The sequence below is a fragment of the Astyanax mexicanus genome, chromosome 13 (genome assembly GCF_023375975.1).
Source record: "Astyanax mexicanus isolate ESR-SI-001 chromosome 13, AstMex3_surface, whole genome shotgun sequence".
Taxonomy (NCBI): domain Eukaryota; kingdom Metazoa; phylum Chordata; class Actinopteri; order Characiformes; family Acestrorhamphidae; genus Astyanax; species Astyanax mexicanus.
Window position 1 is genome coordinate 51,622,791 of NC_064420.1, and position 27,323 is coordinate 51,650,113.

At 38.5% G+C, this 27,323-nt stretch overlaps 1 protein-coding gene and 1 long non-coding RNA gene across 7 annotated transcripts in view; one reads left to right on the forward strand and one right to left on the reverse strand.

Moving 5' to 3' along the window:
- LOC103040195 (leucine-rich repeat-containing G-protein coupled receptor 6) overlaps positions 1-27,323 on the forward strand; it is a 79,784-nt gene that overhangs the window by 48,107 nt on the left and 4,354 nt on the right. For all 5 annotated transcript variants that reach the window (XM_049462874.1, XM_049462875.1, XM_049462876.1 and 2 more), the window contains 13 exons: positions 3,513-3,584; positions 7,869-8,084; positions 8,968-9,039; positions 15,312-15,380; positions 16,277-16,348; positions 16,455-16,526; positions 17,675-17,743; positions 19,097-19,168; positions 20,047-20,112; positions 20,269-20,340; positions 21,964-22,035; positions 23,180-23,305; positions 25,326-25,474. In XM_049462874.1, the coding sequence (XP_049318831.1) occupies positions 3,513-3,584; positions 7,869-8,084; positions 8,968-9,039; positions 15,312-15,380; positions 16,277-16,348; positions 16,455-16,526; positions 17,675-17,743; positions 19,097-19,168; positions 20,047-20,112; positions 20,269-20,340; positions 21,964-22,035; positions 23,180-23,305; positions 25,326-25,474 (1,199 nt within the window). The remainder of the gene's footprint in view (positions 1-3,512; positions 3,585-7,868; positions 8,085-8,967; positions 9,040-15,311; positions 15,381-16,276; positions 16,349-16,454; positions 16,527-17,674; positions 17,744-19,096; positions 19,169-20,046; positions 20,113-20,268; positions 20,341-21,963; positions 22,036-23,179; positions 23,306-25,325; positions 25,475-27,323) is intronic.
- Positions 20,284-21,499, reverse strand: LOC125780555 (uncharacterized). 2 transcript variants are annotated; one of them, XR_007423788.1, is made up of 4 exons: positions 21,001-21,499; positions 20,841-20,890; positions 20,486-20,530; positions 20,284-20,350 (listed from the first exon to the last, which is right to left on the reverse strand). It is a non-coding gene; the product is annotated as an uncharacterized LOC125780555 (long non-coding RNA). The 2 variants fall into 2 exon arrangements; XR_007423787.1 differs by lacking the exons at positions 20,841-20,890; positions 21,001-21,499 and adding an exon at positions 20,686-20,812.

Here is a 27,323-nt window from a genome sequence, read left to right on the forward strand (position 1 = left end):
AAAACAAATATTAATATCAGACTAAAGCCCTGTCTGTACGGGATAAGTTTCTCTGTGTAAAATATTTCACACTTCTACTCTTTAGTGATAAAACTCCTGCATCCGGACTGCAATTGACAAAACAAGAGGACCAGTGAGTTTTTAGGTTTTCTCTGTCACATAATGCTGTTCAGTAGCTCCTCCTTTTCCACTCACTGTTGTGTTTACAGTATGTGGATCTCCGTGGAAACCGTGGTGCGGCCAAAGTTTATTTACGGTGCGCGGCAGTGGACAAAGGCGAGGAGACGAAACTCAGAGATGTGCATTTCATCATGTTTTTCTAAACTAAAAGTCCATTTTACACCGGAGTTCAAACAAATGTTAATATCAGACTTAAGCTCTATTCAGACGGGATTAGTGTCTGTGTAAAACATTTCACTTTTCTACTCTTTAGTGATAAAACTCTTGCTTCCGGACTGCAGTTGAAAAAACAGGAGAACCAGTGAGTTTTTAGGCTTTTTTTCTCGGCCACATGACTTCACAAAAACACTGTTCAGTAGCTCCTCCATTTCCACTCGCTGTTGTGTTTACAGTACATGGATCTCTGTGGAAACACAAATAGGTATTTTATTAAACGCGAGGAGACAAAACTCATGTTTTACTAAACCAAAAGTCCATTTTACACCCGAGTTCTCCTTTAAGAAAATCAGTGTATTAAACCGTCAGTACGTTTTGGAGTTAGTTTACTCTCTCCTCTAAAAGGCGAGTTTTCTGCGTAGGAGAGACGAGAGGAGGAAGGAGGGGGAGGAGAGGACGGGAAGGAGGAGAAGAAGAATAAAAAGCTTGTTATATTCTAATGAGTCCTGGAGAACACAGGCCTGTTCTTCATGTCAGAGGCGACCGTTTGAAGTCTGGCTTCACAATGGCTGTTGTGGCACCACGATCCGCCGGATAAAGACGTCTCGTCCACAAAGAGCCGTTTATTCCCCCGAACACAGGCCGCTCTCTGCTGCCGCTCGGATGTCAGGGGTTTCGCTCGATTGGCCGTGATAAAGCCGTCTGAATTAAAGCTGCTCTCTCACATTGGAATCATTTGCTTTCAGCTCCGCTGTTCTCCGGGTCCGTCCCGCACTTTCCCTCCTTTATTCAGCAGATCCTACAGGCATGACATCACCGCCCACCCAAGATGTTCCCTCATCTTCTCCTTCTTCCCTTCTTCTTTCTTCTTTTCCTGATTTATTCTTCAGAACGTCTGCAGAACCGAGCTCCGCTCTCCTTCTGCTCTCCGTTTTCTACTGAAATTATTATACCTGATCAAATCTGGTCCAATACGAGTCCTGAGCTCTGATTGGCTCGATATGACTAAATTAAAACACTGAATTAAAAAAAAATATTCAAGAATAAAATTACTTCAACAAAATGAAAATAAAATGTTATTACTGCATACAGTATGATATCTCACATCTCTAACTGAGATATTTCAAAAGTTTAAAAATTTAAAAAGGATTTTATCAGATTTGTAACAGAAGTCAATGATACTAATAATAATACACTCCAGATATCTCCATATATCCAGGATTAAAGTAAAATAAATGATGCTGTACAGATATAATCTGTCTCTAGTAGATATATAATGGGAAATAATGAGAACAGTGTGAATTTTTCTTTTGGTAAAAACAGTAAAAAAAACAGTAGAACCCTGATGTGATCATTAGGGGTGGGTGATATGGCTCCATATTTCAGGGTTTTAGGGTATCTTCTTGGATGTGTCCACTTGGTTTTCTTGGTTCTTTCACCTGCCTTGTTTGGTCAGAACCAAAATATCAGGTGCAAAATGTGTCCCAAACCACAGTCCAACAGACCAAAGGGACAAAATTATGTCCAATCAAAAAGGAGGTGTTCTCAGTCCAAATCGACCACTCTCCTTTTGTTTCTTATTTTAGTTCAGTCGCATCTGAGGGTTTTCAGGTACAATCGGCCTGTTTAAGATCTTTTCAAGCACTTCAAAAACACTCTAAAACCTAGTGTGCTTCGGGTCATTGTCCTGTTGCAGAACCCATGGTTTCATCAATTACAGCAAGTATAGTTAGGTAATAGGGCCTTAAAATAAATCTTGGAATAAAAAAAAAAAAACATACTGAAAATCAAAATGAAACTACAGATGACAAAGAAATGATAGATAGATAGATAGATAGATAGATAGATAGATAGATAGATAGATTCATAGATTCATAGATAGATAGATTCATAGATTCATAGATAGATAGATTCATAGATAGATAGATAGATAGATAGATAGATAGATAGATAGATAGATAGATAGATAGATTCATAGATTCATAGATAGATAGATTCATAGATTCATAGATAGATAGATTTATAGATAGATAGATAGATAGATAGATAGATAGATAGATAGATAGATAGATAGATACTTTATTTATCCCGAAGGAAATTTAGGCATCCAGCAGCAACAACACAATACAATAAGAAACAGATTCAAACATAAATTAAAACAGAAGAATAGAGAAAAAGAAGAAGAAAAGAGAAAAAAATATATATATATATAAGGCTATACAAAAACGTACTATACAAGGTAAGATACATATCTGTAAACAGAGCAGTGCAGTAGATGTTGCTGATGTTCATTAAATAATTAACAGAGCAAAGTGCAGTGTGCAATGACATTGATTATGAAAGTGGTTCAAATGGTTCAAAAGCAGATTAACCTTTATCTTAGTTTCACTTAAATTTACTAAAGTAACTTTTAGAAATCTTTTTCCAACATAGTTTAGTGTCAGACTGGCAGTGACAAAAAGCTCTATAAAAAAATGAGAGCACTTAAAAATGAAGAGTTTTTTTGATTTTACCAAACTGAAAACCTCTGGAATATAATCAAGAGGAAGATGGATGATCACAAACCATCAAACCACCAAACTGAACTGCTTGAATTTCTGCACCAGGAGTAAAGCAGCATAAAGTTATCCAAAAGCAGTGTGTAAGACTGGTGGAGGAGAACATGATGCCAAGATGCATGAAAAAAAACTGTGATTAAAAACCAACCAGGGTTATTCCACCAAATATTGATTATTTCTGAACTTGTTTTCTTTGCATTATTTGAGGTCTGAAAGCTCTGCATCTTTTTTTGTTATTTCAGACATTTCTCATTTTCTGTAAATAAATGCTCTAAATTACAATAATTGATGGTATAATGTTTTTTTCTGAAAATTTGTGTTATTTTTACCTTCCAAAAAATTCCACTTTTGTCTTGTCGGTCCAAAGAATATTTTATCCTGTAGATCAGGCGAGTGAGACCTGCAGTTCTTTAAATGTTACTCTGGGGGTTTTGTGGCCTCCTGGATGGGTTATCCATGCCCTTTTGGGGTAATTTTCGATCCCAAACAACCTAACATCAATTATAGTAAGCTGACAACATTCCACAAACCAATCAGTGTGTATAGACTAAACCCTCAGATTTTAAGCATTATGGGATGACCCAGTTTTATTTTAATTTTATTTTAAATTCTGTTCAGGATGCTGCAGAATAACCAGTTGGAGAAGCTGGACAGTTCTGATGTGTGGGATCTACCCAACCTGCTCTCCCTGTAAGTACCACAACTTTATTTAACTTTTAGTTAATTTTAATATCAAAATGCATTAGGATCTAAATTACAAAGCTAGTTTGTGTAATTTGTTCTGTACTTAGAAAACAGCCATAGTGTGCATTGTTTAAAAAAAGTCAACAGTTCAAAATTGTAGTTTATTTTAAGATTGTGTCAAGAAATATAAAAACATGAGTTTATGTATCCATTCTGTGTGGAATTGTAATGTAATGCTAATTTTTCAGGTAGTGGGTGTTTTTTCTTCACTTTTCATATTTTTTGGTGCCCCCTGCTGCTCAAAAAATAACCATTTTTGTACATTTTAAAGAAAGTCTGGTCATAAACTGAAATACAGATTGATTTTAACCAATTCTAAAAACACACTTTTATCATTAAATCTTTTTAGCAGACTGTTTCCTTCAAACAACAAACCCAATTTTTGTTATTACACCACGTCATACCTTATTTTTTACATATTTATTTGTTTATTAGCTTTAATATTTTGTTACAAGGCATTTATATGTCCAGTACAATATGTCATACAAGTGGGTCATAAATAAAAAGATGTATATGTGCAAAATATGTGAAGAATTCTATTATATATGGATGTTTATATTTCTTATTATAATCTTTTAAAGATGAAGACAAGTGTCGGTTCCTGCAAACCTTTTAACAACTGGCCCGTGTTTCCACTGCTTTAAGTCTCCGGTGATCCAGTATAACACTGCTTTAATCCGGTGGAGGAGTGGGGGTGGATTTCGTCTCTTGCTTATTAATATTCATACATGCAGACATATCACCTCTGATTGGCTAACAGCACTGCGACACCAGGAGGGAGCGAGACGGACAACAGTTAGAAAAGTTTAAAAATAAAGACATTTTTACACTAATAACAGTCTTTACAATGTTATATGTTACTTTACAACATGTGTAATAATGCTCTGCTAAATCTCAGAGTCTCTGTTAAACACCAAATCCACCGGAGATCCTATTTAAACCTATAGTTACACACAGAGGTGAGTAGTCCAGGTCCAGAAAGTAAAAATCCACCCCGGGTTGAGTTTTGTTGGCTGAGCTGCAGCAGAGTCGCCCAGGCACTTGGAACAAACAAAACCCCGGGGTGGATTTTTATTTTAACTAGTGTAAACAGAACTGATCTAAACATCTAAACACATATCTATCTCATTTGTACTTGACTGTTGTTTTTCCTGCATAGACTAATTCTAATCATTTGTTTCTTAGCTCTGAATTACTGGGTAAAGTATATAAACACTGATGTGTTATTCGCACAAATAACACAGGAATGAACTGCATGCTGTTCCTAGCGCTGTTAGTTATCTTCTATCTGACGAGACGGCGTCGCTGCCCGGCTTCAGCTCTGTTCTGTGGGCGGTACCGAGCCGAGGTGGGCGGGGCCATGAATACTAATTCACGGGTTGATGTAGACACGGTGCTTTTCCTGATCGACTCGTTTTTCTAAATAAAACTAATGAAGACTAAACTAAAGCTAAGCATTAATCAAAAAGATTGAAACTAATAACAAGCAAATCCGCTCTAAAAACTAATTCAAACGAACTAAATTGGAGAAGAAAAGGTCAAAATGAAATAAAATTAAACGTCATAATGTTCGGTCCGACTGACCAGAGCAGAACATCCTTCAGACTCATCTGGACACAATAAGTCTGCTGACCAACCAGACTAAAACCAGCCCTGCTGCACTCAACCATCCGTACAGATCAGTTTCCTTCCCCTCCAACTTCACCTCCTTCTGGGAATCATTCCTTCCCAACTCTCCCAGTTACCAAGCATCATCTCTACCCATAAAATACATATTATATACCTTTAATTAACTCTATATAACATTAGAATACTAAACAAAAAAAAAACATAAAGAATAAATTCAGTGATCAGTGATAGTGTCTACCTGTAATTCTTAACTCTATATAACATTAGAATACTAAACCCAAATAAACATAAATAAAGTCAGTGATCAGTGAGAGTATCTACCTGTAATTAAGTCTATATAACATTAGAATACTTACCCCAAAAAAAACATAAAGAATAAAGTCAGTGATCAGTGAGAGTGTCTACCTGTAATTAACTCTATATAACATTAGAATACTAAACCCAAATAAACATAAAGAATAAAGTCAGTGATCAGTGAGAGTGTCTACCTGTAATTAAGTCTATATAACATTAGAATACTAAACCCAAATAAACATAAAGAATAAAGTCAGTGATCAGTGAGAGTATCTACCAGTAATTAACTCTATATAACATTAGAATACTAAACCCATATAAACATTCATAAAGTCAGTGATTAGTGATCAGATATTCCACTGGAGCTCTGGTATTGGTAGTATATATTTATAAGCAGTTGATTGGGTTTTATATAAATGTAAATTTTGATGTATAACCCGTGGTAGACGGTCCAGAGTTCTGTTTTCCCAGTGAATTCCTGAGTGTAAATATCCAATCTCTCATTTCCCTCCACCTCTCTGAGGATGTTTTCATTAGAGTCATGGCGTACACTTTTAATTCTGCACCACCAACCCAGAACTTTCCATACGGACGACATGCTGCAGCCCAGAGCTTCCAGCAGAGCGGCACTGGCACACTGCCAACTCACACACACACACACACACATATATATATATATACTGAACTGATTGAATTTTTGCACCAGGAGTAAAGCAGCATAAAGTTATCCAAAAGCAGTGTGTAAGACTGGTGGAGGAGAACATGATGCCAAGATGCATGAAAAAAAAACTGATTAAAAACCAACCAGGGTTATTCCACCAAATATTGATTATTTCTGAACTCTTAAAACTTTATGAATATGAACTTGTTTTCTTTGCATTATTTGAGGTGATATTCTAAATGAGAATATTTTTATTTGGAATTCGGTAGAAATGTTGTCTGTAGTTTATAGAATAGATAAGAGCTTTTCTTAAAGATAAACAGCAGTTTAATCTCTTTACTCCCTTCAGTTCTCTTCACTGCAGTGTGTGTTTATGGTAAAGCTCTTACTTTCACTATTAAACAACATTTCCCCGAGTTCTAGTGCTGCTGGTATTCCATTTGAGTTATTTCACCAAACTAAACTCTGATTAAAAAAGTGCTTTCTGTGGTTGAGTGAGAAAGATTCAAGTCATAGTTGTTGTAGTGAAAACACCTTTCACTTATTTTACCCTCTCACTTTTTCATTCACACACTGTCTCTATCACTCTAAATCAATCAGCATTCCACAGCTCAATACACTGTACAACATCCGCACATAACATAACCACACACACACTATACACACACACACACACGAACAATCTGGACCAGGGCCAAACCAGAGAAGACAAAAGGAGTGAAAGTGGTTAAGGGGGGGGGGGGGTTAATTAGAGTAATTACAGCATCGACAAAAGCAGCAACAAAACAACCCTGTTATACCTTCATACACAGTCCCTCTGTTTCAGTACCGCAGAGATTCAGTAGTTCTGAGTTTCAGTAGATCCGTTTCAGCAGTTCAGGGTTTCCGAAGTTTAGAGTTTCAGTGTTTCATTCTAAGCATTTTAATTGTTCTGAGTTTACTAGTTCAGTTTTAGTAGTTTATTGTTTCCGTAGTTTAATATTTAACAGTTCAGATTTTTAGTACCTCAGTTTCAGTAGCTTAACAATTTTAGTAGATCAGGTTTAGTAGTTTGTTTTAGTAGTTTAATATTTAACAGTTCAGTTTTTTAGTAGATGCGTTTTAGAGTTCATAGTTTTTCATATTTTTGGCAGTTCAGGTTTTTTTTTTTTTTTGGCATTTTATTCATTCCATTTCAGCAGTTCAGAGATTCAGTAGATCAGATTTTCACCCAGTTCCGGATTTAGTTGTGATTTAGAGTTTTAGAAATTCATAGCTTCAGCAGTTTAGAAGTAAAAAAAATTGCCGTAGTTTAAAAGTTTAATTGTCCAGCAGTTTAGTGTTTTAGCTGTTCTTGTTTTCAGTAATTCAGTGTTTCAGTTTCTGTCATTTACACTATTGTACTGTTACATAGTTGCACTGTTACAACGATACATGATTACATTGTTACATAGTTCGGCTGTTATACAATTACAATGTTACACTGTTAGAGTGATGTATGTTAGACGGTTACACTGTTACACTATTTTATTGTTACATGTCTGCAGTGTTACACAGTTAGTTATTACAATAGTGTGGAACTGCTAACATGCTACAATGCTAATGTGCTATAATGCTAACGTGCTACAATGCTAACGTGTATGTTTGTTATGTTACTCTGTTTTTAGCCGCCTGGATGCTAATTTGATAGACGAGGTTCCCGCCCAGACGTTCTCCAGGATGCGTTCTCTACGCCACCTCTGGTTGGACGATAACGCGCTGACGGAGGTTCCAGTGAGCGCGCTCAGTGAGCTCTCCGCCCTGCAGGCCATGACCCTCGCCCTCAACCGCATCACCAACATCCCCGACCACGCCTTTAGGAACCTCTCCAACCTCGTCGTCCTGTACGTACACCTGTCCTCTCACGCACCTGTCCTCTCACGCACCTGTCCTCTCACACACCTGTCCTCTCACACACCTGTCCTCTCGCACACCTGTCCTCTCGCACACCTGTCCTCTCACACACCTGTCCTCTCACACACCTGTCCTCTCACGCACACCTGTCCTCTCGCACACCTGCCCTCTCACGCACCTGTCCTCTCACGCACCTCTGTCCTCTCACGCACCTCTCCTCTCACGCACCTGTCCTCTCACGCACCTCTGTCCTCTCACGCACCTCTGTCCTCTCACGCACCTCTGTCCTCTCACGCACCTCTGTCCTCTCACGCACCTCTGTCCTCTCACGCACCTCTCCTCTCACGCACCTGTCTTCTCATGCACCTGTCCTCTCACGCACCTCTGTCCTCTCGCACACCTGTCCTCTCACGCACACCTGTCCTCTCACACACCTGTCCTCTCACGCACCTGTCCTCTCACGCACCTGTCCTCTCACGCACCTGTCCTCTCACGCACCTCTGTCCTCTCACGCACCTGTCCTCTCACGCACCTGTCTTCTCATGCACCTGTCCTCTCATGCCTGTCCTCTCAAACCTGTCCTCTCACACACCTGTCCTCTCGCACCTGTCCTCTCACGCACATGTCCTCTCAAACCTGTCCTCTTACGCACCTGTCCTCACGCACCTGTCCTCACGCACCTGTCATCTCTCAACATGTAATCAGACACATAATGCACTGATGCTCTGTTTAAGGTGGAATGGCACATTTTTACTGATAGGATTAGTGTTTAAGGTGTAATTTAAGGTGGATTTGACAGGATTTAAGTTCAGAACCGTGTGGGTTCTGTACGGTTCTCCGGTTCTGTTTGTTGACGGGTGTTTTTGTGTTCAGGCATCTCCACAACAACCAGATCCGGACTCTGGGGCAGAACAGCTTCGAGGGTCTGCGCAGTCTGGAGACGCTGTGAGTGAAGAGTCATGATTTATGATGATTTTATGATGATTTTAGAGATAAAAGCAGCTCTGCTCTTTAATCTGAGGTTCTGAAGCTCCGGACCACCTTAATAAAACCCGCATAAATTAATGGAGACTGGTGTATAGGGGGCCAGATCTCGTACTGTAATAATTTACCTGCTGAAAAAAAAAACAGTGTAAATTACCCTCCAGGTTTAGCAGTAAACACACACACCTGTCATTAACATAAACACACACCTGTCATTAACATAAACACACACCTGTCATTAACATAAACACACACACTTTTTATTAGCCCAGCCTAAATCAAAGGCCCACTCTCAGTCTCTGTAATGTAAACAGTCAGACTGACCCCGAGTGACCCCGGCTCCCGTCTGATCCCCCAATAAAACTCTTTCATCTTTCAGAACCTGAAGAACAGAACCGGCACTAGATAACACACATCAATCAAACACGGAGCAAACTCTTATTCTACTGAGCAAAAGATCATTTTACAGACTTTTATAATAACAATTTACTTTTTTATTTTATTTACACATTTATTTTATTTTAAATATCATGTGACATTTTTATTTTACAGGCCAGTTTTACAGACTTTTATTTTAAAGATCATTTTACAGACTTTAATTTTACACACCATATTTACAGACTCTAATCTCGCATGCCCGTTGGTTATATTTTTGTTTTACAGATAATTTTAAAGACTTTTATTATAAAGGTAATTTATCAATTTACAGATAAATATGACACTTTTATTCTATTCTATTCACAGCCTTTTATTTTTATCTGGGACATAAAAAGTTGGCTACGTTTGGTTGGATTAACCATAAAACATCATCAATCTGTGTTGAGTTTTTTTTGAAGGTTTTAAGCAAATTGTTTTTTGCAATTTTTGCAAATATGTTTGTGCCGGCATATTTGTTTCTTCTATTTCAACTGGCAGCAAGTGTTTTACCTTTAACTGATGCAGAGAGTAGCTTCTCATCTGACCCGGAAATGTTGTTTAGTAGTGAAAGTAAGAGCTTTACCATAAAAACACAGTGCAGTGAAGAGAACTAAATTAAAGTGATTAAAGGGAATAAAGTCTATACTATTATTTATAATATGGTAAAACGATTTAAAAACTATATTTTACTTATTAATAGTTAATAAGGTTTAGGCAGGTTCTAGACAGGTAAACGGTTCTAGAGTGTTCTAAAATGTATCCACCCTGTTCTTCTCTGAGCTGCTGGTGGAGGTTCTGGTCTTTTACACATTTTTGGCTTTTATTCAACTTAATCAAAAATTAAGCAAATAAGCGTAATATAAAATTTATACACCGTTTAAATCAACACCTGTAGCTTATAGAATGTAATAACACATTTAGACCTCACTGTGTATATATACCACACACACATTAAAACACACACACACACACACACACACACACGCGCGCACACACACACACACACCTCCAGACCACCAGAAAAGACCTCACAAGTCGTTTTCTCACATTTTATCGTAAAAAAATTTGCTTTGCTTTGATTTGCTTACAAGTATAGCAATACACACACACAGTTACACACTCACACACCGTCTCTCTCTCGCGCACACACACACTCACACACTCGCGCACACACACTCCGAGCAAGTGTTTTCTCTGTGTGGCCGTTCTCCAGAATCACTTCAAACCCCTGGCGCTCTGCCAGCTCCTTTTCTCATAAAAAACGAGTGAAAAAAGCGTAAAGCTTAAAGCGGCGGATCAGACGCGTAATTACAGCACTTTCAGCACTTCAGCGCTCAGCACTCAGATCTCATGACTCGGCGCAGAGAACCCGGTTCTGTTTACCCTCCTCTCGCTCTGAACCGCTGTACAAAAGCAAACACCACGCTTTACACATTATAAAAACACCTCAGAACCACGTCTGCAGCTCCGGTTCTGATCCAGCGGCTATTTATCTCTGAAGAACCTCTGCTGGAACCAGATAAAAGAACATCGTCTCTCGCCGGTCCAAACTGTTCTGAATACGGAGGGTCATGATGGTTCTGGTGGTAATTAAGTTTATTTATACAGAACCTTTAATACACAGCGGTCATTTAAAATGCTTTATAAATGAGAAAATACAAAAAGAAGTCAAATTACAAAAACAGTAACAATAAAAATGGGAATAAAAGATTAAATTAAGAATAAAGCATGAATAAAAAAGTAAAAACATGTAAATAAAATAACTGTAATTTAAGAAAATAGTTTAAATACAGTGTTAAAAGAAAATTAAAGAAGAAAAGTAAATACACGACTAAAGGACTAAGAAATTGAGGCACTAAATAAATGAGGAATTGAGGCTCAGAAGGAGGCGCAAAGAGAAGTCAAATTACAAAAACATGTAATTTAAGAAAATATTTTAAGTTATAGTTATAGTTTAAAAAAGAAAAGAAAATACAAAACTAAAGGACTAAGAATTTGAGGCGTTAAGGGAATGAGAAATTAATTCACCAAGAAATTGAGGCACTAAATAAAAGAGGAATTGAGGCTCAGAAGGAGGCACAAAGAGAAGAGAAATTAGAAAAACATGTAACAATAAAAATCGAAATAAAAGATTAAAATGAAAATAAAACATGGATTAAACATGATTCAAACATGAATAAAACAAAGGAAGTCAAATTAAAAACGTAAAAGAAAAGTTGTAATTTAAGAAAATAAGAACAATGTTCAAATAAAATAAAAAAATAAAATACAAGTTATTATTATACATTATAATTAAAATAATATTCAAATTATATAAAAAAGCAAGAACAAAAAGAATACTAACAATGTTTAAGGGCGGACTCTGGTTGGTTTGTACTCTTAGTGCGGTTCGATTGATCAGGTGTGAACACAGTAAATTCACTCTGAACGTGGTCCAGTCTTGATTCAGCCCAGCTAGCAAATATACTCCTTTTATTTGAGCTAAACTGCTGATAATGTGCAGTTTAATATGATATATTAGCCAGATAATGCTAATGTCTCTGCTGCTGCTCCATGCTGTTCACACACACAGTCTGTGCTGTGTTCACTGTGTACAGCTGTGCTGCACATCCCATTAAAACACTGTGTTTAAAAAGAGCAGCTCACTATATTTACTTTCTTGCTCTCGCACCAGACAGCTCTGACCAATCAGAGGAGACGATGTGCTTGCAAAATTTATTGGATTATTGGTGCGCATTTTGATGTGTTTAGGTGTTTTTATGCCTGTGTGAAAACAAACCAAACAGAGAGAGAAACTGAAGCTCCAAATAAACCAATTCATCAACTGATCCAGATCATAGAAACTTTCACAACTACAGGTGTAAACACGCTTTTACAATCCGGATTGGATCCGGTTTCCTCAGCGGGGTTAGTGAGGGATCGGTTTATTGATTAGCTGGACTGTGCTAACACTGTGGTAGCCATGTGGGCGAGGTCTTTAGCTAATGTGCTAATATAGGCTTCATTATTTGGGATAAATTTCATACAGACAGTTTTAAAACATTTCCTAAAATCAGACATGACGTGACCTGCAGCGTTTTACTAATGCTAATGCTAATGCGCATTTCATTAGCCTTCTAGGAAAGCTCTGTCCAAAACGTGAGGAGGAACCAAAACACAGCCGGTTCTGCAGGTGCACACTGTCCTAAACTGTTTTAGAGACGTATAGATAGTACGGTACCACTTTAAAATAAGACTACCCTTATAAACGGTTTATAAACTAGATTATTAAGTATTATTGATTAGGTTTTAAATGCCTTAAAACCATTGATAAGCAGCTACAACACATCAATTAAAAAGGCAATAGTGATCTGTTGTTTGCTCAGTCATTTAATTTATAGTAAATAGTTAAATATACTTACAAATATATATTAATAAAGGAAAACACAAAGTAAGATCAGTATCTAGAAAGATCTGAGGTTTGACAGTATAGAAATGAGTGTAGAATCACTACTTTGTCATTTTTTTATCTCACTGTTGCCATTTCTATCCATGTTGTTATTTATTTATTAACTGCTTATTAATGAGTTTTAAAGTATTTTCACCCTAATCAATAATAATTAATAATCACCTTTATAAACAATTCATAACCCCTTTATAAAGGTAGTCTTATTTTAAAGTTGTATCAATTAGTTTTTTTTTTTTTTTATTATTTTATTTCTAATTTTTCCCATTTTCTCCCCAATTTACACGGCCAATTTCCCAACCCACTCATTAGGACTCCCCCTATCACTAGTGATGCCCCAACACACCAGGAGGGTGAAGACTAACACATGCTTCCTCTGATACATGTGAAGTCAGACACCGCTTCTTTTCGAGCTGCTGCTGATGCAGCATTACCGAGCAGCATCACAGCGATAACACTCGGAGGAAAGCGCAGCTCCTCGGTTCTGATACATCAGCTCACAGACGCCCTGTGCTGCAGACATCACCCTAGGAGTGATGTGGGGAGAGAGCGCCATCTACTGTACCCACCCGGAGGGAGCAGGGTCAATTGTGCTCCCTCTGAGCGCCGGCAGCTTGATGGTAAAGCTGCATGATCGGGATTCAAACCTGCGACCTCCTGCTCATAGTGACAGCGCTTTAGACCTCTGGACCACTCGGCGCCCCTAGCTATTTTTTTTATATGTTTTATATATATATATATATATATGGTTTTAGCAATAGATCTTCTCTAGGGAACCAAACCGGAGACAAACTTATTAAATCATTAAATCAGCTGTGCAGTGTTGATCTGTGGACACATGCTTTACCATATACTGCAAAACACACGGCCTTCAACTAGTATTACTAATAAATAGTGGAACATATTTTGGTTGGACGTATATGTCCACAGATAGACGTTGGACAGCTGATGTAATGATTTAATGAGTTCGTCTCCAGTTTGGTTCCCTGTTAATCACTCAGATAAGATCTTCTGCTAAAACCACGTATATAAAACATATAAAAGCAGTTTAGGACAGTGTGCACCTGCAGAACCGGCTGTGTTTTGGTTCCACCTCACGTTTTGGACAGAGTTTTCCTAGAAGGCTAATGAAATGCACAGAAGTGAAACGCTGCATGTGCGGCTCGGTCACGTCATGTAGAGTCAGGAACAGCTGTCTGGGTCTCACGGGAGAACCGCCGCGGAGCCGGAGGGTCACGCGGACGCTTCCGCGGCCCGATCACACTCGCCGCTCTCCAGCTGCTCGCTTATGTTAGAATGCAGAGAATGAAAGATGAGATCCGAGAGTCAAAACATTACTGTGGGTGATGTGATCACTGAGGCACTAAGAAACTGAGGCACTGAGATGTTTAGGCGCCAAAACACTAAGAGACATTCAGCGATTGGAACTCTGAGTTACTAAAACATCAATGCACTGAGAAACTGAGACATTGAGGCACTGAGACACAGACATTTTAAGATATGGAGGCACTAAGACTGAGGCAATAAGGGAATGAGAGATTGAGGAACTAACAGAATGATAAATTGCTGGACTAAGAAATTAAAAAATAAAGGAATGAGAAATTGAGGCACTAAGACATTGAGACACAGAGGTACTAAGATGTTGAGGCACAAAGACACTAAATTAGTAAGAGACTAAGAAATCGAGGCAATAGGAGAATGAGAAATTGATTCACCAAAAAATTAAGACACTAAGGGAATGAGAAAATAAGACACTGAGGTACTTGAAGACTTTGAGGCACTAACACACTGAGTTAGTAAGGGACTAAGAAATTGAGGCAAAAAAGGGAATGAAAAATTAACACAATAGGGGAATGAGAATTTGATTTACCAAGAAATTGAGGCAAAAAAGAGAGAGAAATTGAGACACTAAGGGAATAATACTTAGTGTTTTTAATAACACTTAAAAAAATTAAGGCACTAAGTCCTGACACTGAGGTACTAAAACTTGGAGGCAATAAGACTCTGAGTTAGTAAAGGACTAAAAAGTTGAGACACTAAGGGAACGAGAAATTGGTTCACCAAGAAATTGAGGCATTAGGGGAATAAGAAATTGATTTCCTAAAAGAATTAAGGCAAAAAAAAGAATTAAAAATTGATTTCCCCAAAAAAATTGAGGCAAAAAAAGGGAATGAGAAATTGGTTTACCAAGAAACTGAGGTATTAAGACATTGAAGCACTGAAACAGTTATACATCGACTAAGTACACAAAACTCGGAATCTAGTGATCTTTGAAATCAAATAAACATAAAAGTGCTCTAGAAATAATAAAGTAAAAGTAAAATCTCTGATTATCTCTGATTATCTCTGTTTATTCTCTCTCTCTCCGCAGTGAGCTGAACTTTAACACTCTGCAGGAGTTTCCCGTGGCGATCCGAACTCTGGCCAAGCTCCAGGAGCTGTGAGTAACCCTCAGTAACCTTACCCAGCATGCATCTGTTCACGGAGTCCCCTCTCCGACTGCCATCCGGCCTGTGAACCCTCAGCAGCTCCTCTCAGAAACGCTCAGATAAAATCTCCGGCAGCTCAGCAGATGTTCAGTGAGAGGAGCGTAAGTCCTTCCGTCTCAAGTGTCCCCGAGCATTTAGTCTCCGAGCGCCAGCCCCCCGACAGGTGCTGCCATACTGTCCCCCCGCCGGCTGCTCCGCACAGATCCATCCGCCACACCTGTTCCCTGCAGCCCCCATTCACCAGTACACAACCAACCAACCAACCAACCAGCAGCCCCCATTCACCAGTACACAACCAACCAACCAACCAACCAGCAGCCCCCATTCACCAGTACACAACCAACCAACCAGCAGCCCCCATTCACCAGTACACAACCAACCAACCAACCAGCAGCCCCCATTCACCAGTACACAACCAACCAACCAGCAGCCCCCATTCACCAGTACACAACCAACCAACCAACCAACCAACCAGCAGCCCCCATTCACCAGTACACAACCAACCAACCAGCAGCCCCCATTCACCAGTACACAACCAACCAACCAACCAGCAGCCCCCATTCACCAGTACACAACCAACCAACCAACCAACCAGCAGCTCCGACAGATACACCAACCACAGCTCCTCAAACACACATCACAATCAAATACTAAACATTATAGAGCGTTATAGAACGTTATAGAGCGCCTCCTACACTTCCTGTAGTGTATTACAGTCTGTCAGAATGAGTGTGTTGTGGATCATATGAACATTATAGAACATTATAGAGCGCCCCCTACACTTCCTGTAGTGTATTACAGTCTATCTGTGTTCGTATCTAATGTGTGTTTTCTGTTTCTTTATCAGAGGTTTCCATAATAACAATATCAAAGCCATTCCTGAGAGAGCGTTTGTGGGGAATCCACTGCTGCAAACCATGTGAGTACATCTATCACACACACACATGTGATACAGGTGATGATTACTGGATGTAGTGAAGTTGTTTAGCCACTAAACATCTCACCATCTCTCATCTTCTCTCCAGTCATTTTTATGAGAACCCAATCCAGTTTGTTGGAAGATCTGCATTCCAATTCCTGCCAAAGTTACACACACTGTAAGTACAACTATACAATTCTTTCATTTATACATTATTAAAAAACTGACTTTAGACTTGATGATAAAACACAGTGGATCAACACCAGCAGATGACAGACATGACTCTCCAAACCATCACTGATTGGTGGAAACTTCACACTAGATCTCGAGCAGTTTGGACTGTGTGTCTCTCCACTCTTCCTCCAGACTCTGATCCCTTAATTTACAAATGAAATGTAAAATTTACTGATGATCAGTGATGGTTTGGAGAGTCATGTCTGTCATCTGCTGCTGTTGATCCACTGTGTTTTATTATCAAGTCTAAAGTCAGTGCAGTTTTGTTATCCCACAAAATCTTACAGCACTTCATGCTTCTCTCTGCTACTGACAACTTTTATAGAGATGAGGATTTCATTTCCCAGCAGGACTTGGCACACTGCCCAAACTATCGAAATTACCAATTGGCCTCATATAATATTCAACAATAAAAAGAAATAAACACTTAAAATAGATCACTCTGTGTTTAATACATCTATATAATATGAGTTTCACATTTAAACAAAAATGAATAACTGAAATAAGATAACTTTTCAATGATATTCTCATTTTCTGTTCTAAAAAGCTCTGGAAAAAAACATTTAATCAGTTTCTCTGATTTTGCTATTTATAGGTTTATGTTTGAGTAAAATGAACATTGTTGTTTTATTCTATAAACTACAGACAACATTTCTCCCAAATTACAAATAAAAATATTCTCATTTAGAGCATTTATTTACAGAAAATGAGAAATGACTGAAATAACAAAAAAGATGCAGAGCTTTCAGACCTCAAATAATGCAAAGAAAACAAGTTCATATTCATAAAGTTTTAAGAGTTCAGAAATCAATATTTGGTGGAATAACCCTGGTTGGTTTTTAATCACAGTTTTTAAGCATCTTGTCATCATGCTCTTCTCCTCCACCAGTCTTACACACTGCTTTTGGATAACTTTATGCTGCTTTACTCCTGGTCCAAAAATTCAAGCAGTTCAGTTTGGTGGTTTGATGGTTTGTGATCATCCATCTTCCTCTTGATTATATTCCAGAGGTTTTTAATTTGGTAAAATCAAAGAAACTCAAACTTTTTTTCAGAGCTAAATGTATAATTTATATATATTTTATCTTCTAGCTCTCTGAACGGAGCGACTGAAATTCGGGAATTTCCAGACCTGAAAGGAACCACCAGCCTGCAGGTTCTGTGAGTATAAACCCAAACAGCATTAATAGCACAGGAAGAGTAAAGGGAGAGTACGGTACAGAAGAGAAGAGTAGAATACGAGTAAAATACATGAATAGAGTAAAGTAGAGTAAGAATAAGTAGAGTACAGAAAGATTGTAAAGCTGTAAAAGTAAAGGAAGAGTAGAGTACAGAAAGAGCAAGAGTACAGTAACGTAAGAGTAAAAAAGAGAAAGTATAGAGTACGGAAGAGAGAGTACAAAGTAAAAGTAGAGTACAGTAGGTGTAGAGAGTACAGAGTAAAGTGTGGAATAAATATATAGGGGAAGATCATAGAAAGAGTAAAAGTACAGCATAGAATAAAGTCAGAGTAGTGAAACAGTAAAGTGTAGTCAGAGTAAAGTGTAGAATAAAGAGATAGAAAGAGTATAGAAGTAAGGAATAAAGTATAGAAATAGCAAGAGAACAGTAGGACTAGAGTAAACAGAGTAAAGTATGAGTACGTGTTGAAGAGAGAGTACAAAGTAAAATAAGAGTAGAGTACAGTAGGAGTAGAGTAAACAGAGTAAAATAGGGGTAAAAGCAGAGTAAATGTAGAGTATGGAAAAGAAAGAGTACAAAGTAAAAGTAGAGTACAGTAGGAGTAGAGAGTACAGAATAAAGTGTAGAGTAAAGAGATAGGGGGAAGAGTATAAAATGAGTAAGAGTACAGTAGGACTACAGTAAAACTAAAGTATAGTGAGAGTAGAGTAACAGTATAGTGGAGTACAGTAGAATACAATGAGTGTAGTCAGAGTAAAGTGTAGAATAAAGATAATCCAGTAAAGGTAGAGTGAGAATAGAGTCAAATTATTGATTATTAGTTAATTTCCTAAAATAAAAAACGTTTCACATTTTTATTTTTAATACTGTGTGTGTTAGTGTTATTGTGTGTGTGTGTGTGTGTATATGAGTGTGTGTGTGTGTGTGTTAGTGTGTGTGTGTGTGTTGTGAAAAAGAGACAAATTACAGAGTGTAATTAAGGTCATTGTTTATTCTCATTAAGGGCTGATTGAGTAACACACACACACACACACACACACACACTTACCGTAACTGGCTGATTGTCTGTGTTACTGAAAGTGCTGAACTGGGCCGAACTCTAAAATTAGATCCGTTTACTGTCAGAAGCGTTAATTAGAGTTTCTGCATCCAAATTCACACACACACACACACACACACACACACACACACACACACACACACACAGGGAAAATACACTAAAGAAAAAATATAAATATAAAAACATATCTTAAAACTGCAAAAAAAAATATTAAACTACACACTCAACTTATTTTTATATAATTTTATTATATTTTTATTGTGTTTCTGCAGGACGCTGACCGGAGCGGGTCTGTCCACTCTCCCCGACGATTTCTGCCAACAGCTGCCCAACCTCCGAGTACTGTACGTTACACACGCTCACACACACACACACACACACACTGCAACTTAATATAAAATATATTCAACCGTATCAACCTCATCCATGCCCCGCCCACAAGCATCAGAAACTCTCTGGACACTTATTGGAAACACCTCCCTACTATACAGTGGTGTTTAAAAGGTTATGAACCCTTTAGAGTAGAACATCAGCCAATGAGAGAGAGAGGCCTTCAGTTGTTTAGAAGTTACCCTGTGGTCCTTAGTGACCTCGCTAACTATTATACACCGTGCTCCTGAAACAGTCTTTGCAGTTCGATCACGTCTGACTCCTGAGGAGGGTAACAGTCTGTTTGACTGTTGATTGGTGGAGTTTAAACTCTTTAGAGATGATTTTATCACCTTTTCCAGCCTGATGAGCCTTCCAAAAACATGTGTTGTGATGAGCAGATTTTGATAGATCCCTGTACTTTAAAAACTACTTTAAAAACAGGCTCCGCCCACTTGCACCTCATTATCATCCTATTGATTAAAAAACACCTGACTCTAATTTTACTGTTAGAGGTTCACTTAATTTTGCCACTTACTAATATGTAATATTGGATCATTTTCCTCAAAAAATAAATGAGCAAGTTTAATATTTTTATCTGATTAGTTTAAATTAGTTCTCATTATCTACTTTTAGGTGAAAATAAGTGAAAATCTGATGTTTAGGTCATATTTATGCAGAAATATATAGAAAATTCTAAGTGTTTCACATATTTTAGCTGAAGTGTTCTTTCACTCATTGGCACCTTAGAAATATCTACTTTATCCAGTTACTGTAGCCCTGAAAATAACATTTATACTGTGTGTGTGTGTGTGTGTGTGTGTGTGTGTGTGTGTGTGTTTGTGTGTTGCAGGGAACTGTCACACAATGTGATTGAGGAGTTGCCGAGTTTTCAGTGCTGTTACTCCCTGCAGGAGATGTGAGAAAAAAAACTTCATTTATTTATTGAACAGAAATGTTTTGTTCTTTGTTCTGTGCGTGGTTGTGTGTGTGTTTGTGTGTGTGTGTGTGGTTGTGTATAAAATGTTGTGTGTGTATAGGTGTGTAACTCTGGTGTTTGTTTTGATGTGTTTAGAGGACTTCAGCACAATCTGATCAGACGGGTTGATATAAACACATTCCAACAGCTCAGCGCACTCAGATCACTGTGAGTTCACCTCCACCCAAACACCAACACCTCCACCCAAACACCAGCACAACACCTCCACCCAAACACCAACACCTCCACCCAAACACCAGCACAACACCTCCACCCAAACTCCGACACCTCCACCCAAACACCAGCACAACACCTCCACCCAAACACCGACACCTCCACCTAAACACCAGCACAACACCTCCACCCAAACTCCGACACCTCCACCCAAACACCGACACCTCCACCCAAACACCAGCACAACACCTCCACCCAAACTCCGACACCTCCACCCAAACACCAGCACAACACCTCCACCCAAACACCGACACCTCCACCCAAACACCAGCACAACACCTCCACCCAAACACCAACACCTCCACCCAAACACCAGCACAACACCTCCACCCAAACACCAACACCTCCACCCAAACACCAGCACAACACCTCCACCCAAACTCCGACACCTCCACCCAAACACCAGCACAACACCTCCACCCAAACACCGACACCTCCACCTAAACACCAGCACAACACCTCCACCCAAACACCAGCACAACACCTCCACCCAAACACCAACACCTCCACCCAAACACCAGCACAACACCTCCACCCAAACTCCGACACCTCCACCCAAACACCAGCACAACACCTCCACCCAAACACCGACACCTCCACCTAAACACCAGCACAACACCTCCACCCAAACACCAGCACAACACCTCCACCCAAACACCAACACCTCCACCCAAACACCAGCACAACACCTCCACCCAAACACCAACACCTAAACACCAGCACAACACCTCCACCCAAACACCAACACCTCCACCCAAACACCAGCACAACACCTCCACCCAAACACACACACCTCCACCCAAACACACACACCTCCACCCAAACACACACACCTCCACCCAAACACCAACACCTTCACCCAAACACCAGCACAACACCTCCACCCAAACACCAACACCTCCACCCAAACACCAACACCTCCACCTAAACACCAGCACAACATCTCCACCCAAACTCCAACACCTCCACCCAAACACCAGCACAACACCTCCACCCAAACACACACACCTCCACCCAAACACCAGCACAACACCTCCACCCAAACACACACACCTCCACCCAAACACCAGCACAACACCTCCACCCAAACACCAGCACACACCTCCACCCAAACACCAGCACAACACCTTCACCCAAACACACACACCTCCACCCAAACACCACCCCTCAATCAGCATCTTCAGCTAAATAACACCACTGAGCACCTGCACAATCATGTAGTTCTCCACTCAGCTCTCTGCAGCACGACACGCTTTACTTTAAACCAGGTGGAATTCATTTATATAAAATCTGAATGCTCTGCAAAATTCAGATACATTAATAACAGATACTGATTAATTCATAGTGGATACTGATTAATAAATAAAAAGAGATCTGTCTGGACCTTCTTATGATCTCTGGACAGAAGGCTGACCCACAGCTCCCCCTACTGGCTAAAACACTTTACAGAATCAGCAGGTCAGTGTTATTAGGGCTGTGATAGGTTAAGAGCTGAATGCATATCAGGGGGCGGAGCTTCAGTTCCTGATCAATAAAGAGAGTTTGTTCTGTTTTCAGGGATCTGAGCTGGAACCAGATCGAGAGCATCCATCCTGATGCCTTCAGGTCCCTGCAGTCCCTCAACAAACTGTGAGTCCTCACGTCTTCACCCACACACAGTAACGGGTTAAACCCTGCAGCAACCAGTTATTACACAGTTATTACATAGTTATTACAGAAAGCAGAGCTAAAGGCAGAACGGGAGCAGCGAGATCTTCATATTAGAGCAGCTCGATCTCTTGATTTACTTAATGATGAGCAGCTTCATCAAACCTGGTGACGGTGCAGAACATCTCCTGCTCTGGCTTTAGTGATGATGTGGATTTATAATAATTCATAACATTTTTATAATTATAATTAGTAACAGTGCAGCACATAAACAATGTATCATAGTAAAAATATTAAACTCATTCAAAATACAGCTCTGGAAAAAAATAAGAAAACTTAAAAAAAAAAAAAAAAAAAAATGAGTTTCTTTGATTTTACCAAATTGAAAACCTCTGGAATATAATCAAGAGGAAGATGGATGATCACAAACCATCAAACCACCAAACTGAACTGCTTGAATTTTTACACCAGGAGTAAAGCAGCATAAAGTTATCCAAAAGCAGTGTGTAAGACTGGTGGAGGAGAACATGATGCCAAGATGCATGAAAAAAAACTGTGATTAAAAACCAACCAGGATTATTCCACCAAATATTGATTATTTCTGAACTCTTAAAACTTTATGAATATGAACTTGTTTTCTTTGCATTATTTGAGGTCTGAAAGTTCTGCATCTTTTTTGTTATTTCAGTCATTTCTCATTTTCTGTAAATAAATGCTCTAAATGAGAATATTTTTATTTGTAATTTGGGAGAAATGTTGTCTGTAGTTTATAGAATAAAACAACAATGTTCATTTTACTCAAACATAAACCTATAAATAGCAAAATCAGAGAAACTGATTCAGAAACTGAAGTGATCTCTTCATTTTTTACAGAGCTGTATGTTGTGAACGAAGTACAATAAGAAGTAGGAGAAAAAATAATACTCTAGTACATACAGATATCGTATTTTAGTACTTAAGCACAGTAGTGAAGTAAAAATAATACTCCAGTAGATACAGATGCAGGATTTAGTTTATAAAAATGCAAAAAACAGGTCCAGTAGATTCAGGCAGTTGGAGCAAAATCCTGGAGTGGATTGATCTTTATATTATACAAGTTTTCATGATTCTCTCTCTCTCTGTGCAGGGACCTGACGGAGAACCAGTTGAGTGTTTTGCCGCTGGTCGGGTTGGTCAGTCTGACGCACCTTAAACTGAGAGGAAACAGCGCTCTGTCCACTTCCTTCAGACACGAGGATTTCCCCAACATCAGGTAAACCAACTTTACCAGCTCTATACCCACTGTGTTCATTCATTTACCAGCTCTCTATCATTCAGTATCAGTTTAATCACAGTTTAACTTCAAACGAGGCCCAAATTTACCCTTTTAATTCAGTTTAGTCCCAGTGTACCCCAGTAGAGTAAAGGGTGCATACAAGTGCATCTCAAAAAAATTGAATATAATTAAAAAAATGATTTTATTTCAGTAATTTAGTTGAAAATGTGAAACTTATATATTGTATATATGTATTAAACATCTATACAATAAAGTACCAACTGGTACTTTTGGCAGTGTGCCAAGTCCTGCTGGAAAATGAAATCTGACTCTCCAAACCATCACTGATTGGTGGAAACTTCACACTAGACCTCAAGCAGTTTGGACTGTGTGTCTCTCCACTCTTCCTCCAGACTCTGATCCCTTTATTTTCATTAAATGAAATGTAAAATTTACTGATGATCAGTGATGGTTTGGAGAGTCATGTCTGTCATCTGCTGGTGTTGATCCACTGTGTTTTATTATCAAGTCTAAAGTCAGTGCAGTTTTATTTTCCCACAAAATCTTACAGCATTTCATGCTTCCCTCTGCTGAAAACAACTTTTACAGAGATGCGGATTTCATTTTCCAGCATGACTTGGCACACAGCCAACACTGCCAGAAGTACCAATTGGTCTTATATAATATTAAAATTTTTAGATGAACCTGTGCATAAAGGGGACAGGAATTAGACAAAATTCTCTCAAACAGAGCACAAAAAGGCAGCATTTTATTTATTTATTTATTTATTTTTTCCCCCACAAATACTGTGAGTTCAAAACATCTGAACATCTCTCCTACGTAAGCTAAACCATATTCTTTTCATTAATAGCGGAAATGTGTTTCCTTGAAGTAATAAAACATACCAGTGCTGCTTACAATTTTATAAACATTTCCTAAACTTTAAAAAACACTTTTACTGTGGTAATTTCTGCCTCTGCAGCTCCTCTCAGGTTTGACTGTGCTATAGGCGAGGATGACGTTTGCATGTACTTTGATACGCAGACACATCGCTCTCACTTCTGCCCCGCCCCTAAACCCATACATAACCCACCATCCTTTAATATGAGGGTTTTGGGCGGAGCTTATTTTCAAACAAAGTATTTAAACCTCAAAGTAGTTCATACATCTTTTAGGAGCTTCGGTTTGTACATGTTTTTGGGCGAATTTCATCAACAGCAGCCACAAAAAAACGCTTGTTCAGGATGTTCAAACAGTGCCGTTTTTAAGAAATTGGGAGTTGTCGGAGGTTTCGACTTCTTCATGATCCTGGAAAACTGGAGCGGTACGTGGCCCGAGGATCGTTCCTCGCTTCGATACAACCGTATTATTTCCGTTAATTAATTACCAGGGTTAATCTTTCTGACACTTGAAGCTGGTGCCAGAACCGACGATGGTTTGGCGTCTCCTTGCTCGCGCCTGTACGTTCTAAAAATACAGCGATTTGATATTTATATCTCCTTCACCCACAGCTTCAGGAGATGGAAGACGTCCAGATACCAAGACTCCCTGGCTGGAGCTGCTTGATTATCGCCTCGAGTGCTGCTGAGGTTGAGATGAGGGGATGCACGTGTTGTTGTTGTTCTCAGAAACTGATAAAGAAAAGAAAAAGACGTGTGGATCCAGTTGTGACCTAAATCAGTTGGCACTTAAAACAGCAGTGTACCCACGAGGACTCAGGGTTTAGGAGTATACCCGATCGGTGCTGCTCCTGGGAGAACTTCTTCTGATTCTCACAGTTCAGCTCGACTCATGTTGAAGCTTGAGATGCAGCAGGTCGTTATAATTTAATGCCAACAGCTATAATGCTTTATTACTTGTTTAAGCACGCAGTTTCTAATTTCGTTCCCAGAAGTACATTATGAATCACCGCTTCCTTTGGGCCCTGTTGATGGCCTGGTTGTACTGTAGGTCGATGACAGGAACGATGTTACGTTGACATTTTGTGTTTTTACGACTGTCCACTGTCGTCCTGCAGGGTTATCGAGATGCCTCATGCCTATCAGTGCTGCGTGTTTGGAGTCTGCGGCGGCTACAGGACGTCGGGACAGTGGGAGGAACTGGTGGGCAGCGAGGAGGACGAGGTCCAGAAGAGGACGCTAGCTCTGTTCCCCGTTCATACTGACTGTAAGTACACGTCATCCTTCCATCTTTCGAGGATTCTTTGCAAAAATTTCCCAAAGTCTTTTTAGTTTTTAGCAATACAATGTCTTTTAGTCATTTTACCCTGTGCTAATAATCCCCCAGAAATCATTTATAACCTTTTATAACCGCAAGAAGGGGCAGGGCTTCGCTTAGGTCATCTACATTTAATGCATTAAACAAGACGCAACTAAACAATTAATCATACCATTAATGATCGTGTGCTGTTAGTGTGCTTTTTGCAGCATTAACAAACACTCTGTACAAAGTTCTTTACAGTTGCGATCAAATTTGTTGTTAGTAAGCCAGTTAACGTTAGTTTAGTTACATGTCCTGGTCTTGGTCGGCACTCTCATCATCGCATTTGTTTTGGTCTGGACCCAATTGAAATAGTGTTTAAAACTGTTTTTTTCTTAAAATTGAGTAAAAACCACTCTGATCAACCTTTTAAAATGTAGCCGAGCCAATACATAGATTATTAAAGAAATTGTTAAAGAAAAAAAGACCTAGCGTTTTAATGATACATAAGATATTATATAATAAAATTTAATTTAAAGTTAGGAGTTAAAAATGATAAAATCATAGGTAGGAAAATCAAAGGTAATACAAATGACAAATCAAAAGGCGACAACAGATGAAGCAATAAAACTCAACACATGTTTACAAAAAACATTACAAGAAAAAATATAAAAAGAAAACAATAAAGTAAAGTTTAAAGCTAAAGCGTACCTAAAAACAAACAAAAAAAAAAAATAAAATATAAAAATTTTAATTTAAGATAATTTGTCATGTGTGCAGTAAACAGGCAGTTACACAATACAATTCTTACTTCATTAATCATCCTATTAATGATTAAAATTTATTATTAATACAAAATTTGAAAGAGTACAACATAAATATTAAGCTAAACACTAGAATAATGTTTGTTTATAGTCTATAATATAAGTTAAATATAGACTAAGAAGTATGGACAAATAGGAACTAGACAACTAAAGACCAAAAATATATATTTTAAATAAAATAATTAAAATAATTAAATAAATAGAAAATAAACTAAAATTAAAAGCATACTGGAGTGTGATTCAGGTCATTGGAGTGAGTCTGGTAAGTTGTTACCTTAAAAATATATATATTCAAATATTGCTAAAATATAAAATTGTGCTATATGGTGGCATATGGCTAAAACGTGGTTAAAAGATAATAAATGAATAGAACACGTACAGTAAGGCTCCAAAAACATAGTTTTCACTTATGTTTGTTTTCCGAAGGGCCCAAATAAACTAAATATTAAAAAAAAAAAAAATACTGTACATTTGTAACTGAATTAAACCTTGATTGCAACACTTAAATCTTTAAAAAGGTTTAGGCTTTTTATGGTAAGTTTTTTTTTTTGGTGCAGCTCCTGCAAAAACCACAAAGTCCACAATTAAAGCCGGCATTCCTTGAAAGTGCACTCACTCATTCTTTTTATGTGAAAGGGAACGCAAAGAAACCTTTACTTCCAGCGTTTTCCACACTGTAATTCTGGGAACAGGTTGTGTGTCTTTGTCTATTTTTGTCTCCTTTACCTGTCTGTACGTCTTTAATTAGAACAGTAAAAACATGTCGGGGCGTACAGTAACCGCAGGTACTCCAGAGATGAAATAAAAGCATGTCTTCTCTTCATGCATTCCTCTGTAAGCAATCTGATCAGGTTTCTGACTTGAAAGGCGCTCAGTAATTATGCTTTACAGGGCATGAGAGTGAGATTGACGAGTTAAGATCTAAAAGCACCATTTAGCCCTTTGAAAGCAAAGAAAAACAAAGTGTGATTAGAGCCGACGGTTCGCCGGGC